The 3,200-nt window shown below is 27.0% G+C and overlaps 1 protein-coding gene across 1 annotated transcript; it reads left to right on the top strand.

Annotated features, from left to right (window-relative positions):
• The first annotated feature begins 347 nt into the window (after window positions 1–347).
• Window positions 348–1,520, top strand: LOC142239680 (uncharacterized). The gene has a single exon (XM_075311465.1). It carries the CDS (start codon window positions 348–350, stop codon window positions 1,518–1,520), a length of 1,173 nt encoding a protein of 390 aa, XP_075167580.1.
• Window positions 1,521–3,200: the final 1,680 nt, after the last annotated feature.

The following is a 3,200-nucleotide window of genomic DNA, read 5'->3' as shown; positions in this document are numbered from 1 at the left end:
GCAGCACAATTGAAAACTTACTTTTCCATAAAATTTTTTGTCAAAATTTTATTTCTATAGAAAATGTTGTCAAAATTTTATTTCTACAGAAAATGTTGTCAAAATTGTATTTCTATAGAAAATTTTGTCAAAATTTTATTTTCACAGAAAATTTTGTCAAAATTTTATTTCTATAGAAAATTTTATTTCTATAGAAAATTTTGTCAGAATTTTAGTGCTATAGAAAATTTTACTCAAAATTTTATTTCCACAGAAAATTTTGTCAAAATTTTATTTCTATAGAAAATTTTGTCAAAAACAAAGATATTTTAATACTAAGTGCGGATAAAGGTGGAAAAACTGTTGCTATGGACAGCAATGAATGCAACTCAAAAATACGTGCGATAATACATGACATGTGTAGTTACAAACGGTTAAAGATAGATCCAACATCGAAATTTCAAACAAAGAATAATAAATTAGTGGAAAAATTATATAAAGAAAACCTAATCAGCATAGAGGAAAAGAATAAATTGACGAGTAGAACTGCTATAGCCCCAAGAATTTATGGACTTCCGAAGGTACACAAAGAAGGAACACCACTGAGACCAATTTGTTCGTCGATTAATTCACCATCGTACAAGATGTGTAGATACATAACTAGTATCTTAAAGAACGACACCAAAGATTCAAAATACAACGTAAAAGACGCGATTGACTTTAAATCGAAAATTAAGAATGTAAAATTAGAGGACGACGAAATCCTGATATCGTTTGATGTTGTGTCACTATTTCCCAGTATACCAGTAAACCTAGCCATTGCAATAATTGAGAAGAAATGGGACTTAATCAAAAATTATACCAAAATACCTCGAGATATTTTTAAGGAACTGGCACTATTTTGCATCAAAGACAGTAGGTACTTTAAATATGAAGATAAGCCTTATGAACAATTAAAAGGAATGCCAATGGGATCTCCAGCATCTCCAATAATTGCTGACATCATCATGGAAGAACTATTAGACAATTCCTTAAGCAACATACCGAAACCTCGAATTATTACAAAATATGTTGACGACATATTTGCCATAATAAAGAAAATAGACGTAGAAAGGACTCTTCACGCTTTAAACTCATTCCACAGCCAAATCCAATTTACAATGGAATTAGAAAAAGACAACAAGTTGTCATATTTGGACTGCAACATATTGAGAGATGGTAACGATTTGAGGCTGAATTGGTATCAAAAACCAACTGCAACTGGAAGACTTATAAATTATAATTCAAAACACAATAAACGTATAATACATATGACAGATATTAATTATATAGATCGGGTTCTAAGGATAAGTGATGCAGAATTTCACAAGGAGAACGAAATAAAAATAAAACAAATATTGACCGCAAACGAGTTTCCAAATAGAATAATATACAGACTGATTAATCGCGTTAAAACTAAAACAATTGAAAAGCTGGAACATAAAAAGGATAAGTCCTATAAGCCCATGACATACATCGAGGGTTTCTCAGAACGTTTTTAAAATCGGACATATATAACAAGGACAAAATTCAAATTGCATCACGGACGTCAAGAACAGTACAAGAATTATTCAGCAATACAAAGTCAAAAATAAAGAGTGAGAACAAGAGTAATATAGTATACAAAATTAAATGTAATGGGGACAAGTCCAACATATGTCCAATGGCATATGTTGGCACAACAATGTCTAAACTTAAGACAAGACTTTCGTCGCATAAATCAGACCATAAAGCTACAGACAAGTCGGTAGAACAAAAAACAGCACTGGCAGCTCACTGTACAACAAAAGGACACAAGCCCAACTTTACAGACGTCGAGATACTTGCTCAAGAGAATAATCATAGACGAAGATACACTCTTTAGATGCTCAATATAATAGATCTCTCTCCTGACAAAAGAATGAATTTCAAAAAAGACACGGAAGAATGCGCCAGAATGTATCGACATATTATAAACAAGCATCGACACAAACGAAGTTTAGTGTACGGCGAATTGCGAGACAAACAGCAGCACAAGAACTCAAGTTAGTTATTTTTCGATAAAATATATTTTCAATAACAATTGTGTTTTTTGTGAACATTAAATGTAATTTAATTTTTGTATTTTATGTAGATACAAAATCCCAGAAGATGGTTAGTGGCACTAACCGAAATATTGGAAATAAATATTAAAACAAATCAATAATCGATTGTTTCTATGACCTCAAGCCGAACAAAATGAATAATCAAAATTTTATTTCTATAGAAAATGTTGCCAAAATTTTATTTCTACAGAAAATTTTGTCAAAATTGTATTCCTATAGAAAATTTTGCCAAAATTTTATTTCTATAGAAAATTTTGTCAAAATTTTATTTGTGTAGCACATTTTGTCGAAATTTATTTCCACAGAAAATTTTGTAGAAATTTATTTCTATAGAAAATTTTGTCAAAATTTTATTTCTATAAAAAATTTTGTCAAAATTTTATTTCTATAGAAAATTTTGTCAAAATTTTATTGCTATAGAAAATTTTGTCAACATTTTATTGGTATAGAAAATTTTGTCAAAATTTTATTGCTATAGAATTTTTTTCAAAATTTTATTCTATAGAAAATTTTGTCACAATTGTATTTTTATAGAAGATTTTGTCAAAATTTTATTTCTATAGAAAATTTTGTCAAAATTTTATTTCTATAGAAAATTTTTTCAAAATTTTATTTTATAGAAAATTTTGTCAAAATTTTATTCCTATCGAAAATTTTGCCAAAATTTTATTTCTATAGAAAATTTTATCAAAATTTTATTGCTATAGAAAATCTTGTGAAAATTCTAAACAAAATTTTGTCAATAGTTTATTTCAATAGAAAATTTTGTCGAAATTTATTTCCACAGAAAATTTTGTCGAAATTTATTTCTGTAGAAAATTTTGTCAAAATTTTATTGCTATAGAAATTTTTTCAAAATTTTATTCTATAGAAAATTTTGTCAAAATTGTATTTTTATAGAAGATTTTGTCAAAATTTTATTTCTATAGAAAATTTTGTCAAAATTTTATTTCCATAGAAAATTTTTTCAAAATTTTATTCTATAGAAAATTTTGTCAAAATTTTATTCCTATCGAAAATTTTGCCAAAATTTTATTTCTATAGAAAATTTTTGTCAAGATTTTATTGCTATAGAAAATTTTTGTCACAATTTTATTG

Source organism: Haematobia irritans, chromosome 5 (assembly GCF_050003625.1).
Source record: "Haematobia irritans isolate KBUSLIRL chromosome 5, ASM5000362v1, whole genome shotgun sequence".
In the NCBI taxonomy this organism is placed as follows: Eukaryota; Metazoa; Arthropoda; class Insecta; order Diptera; family Muscidae; genus Haematobia; species Haematobia irritans.
This window is presented reverse-complemented; position numbering and strand designations above follow the sequence as displayed.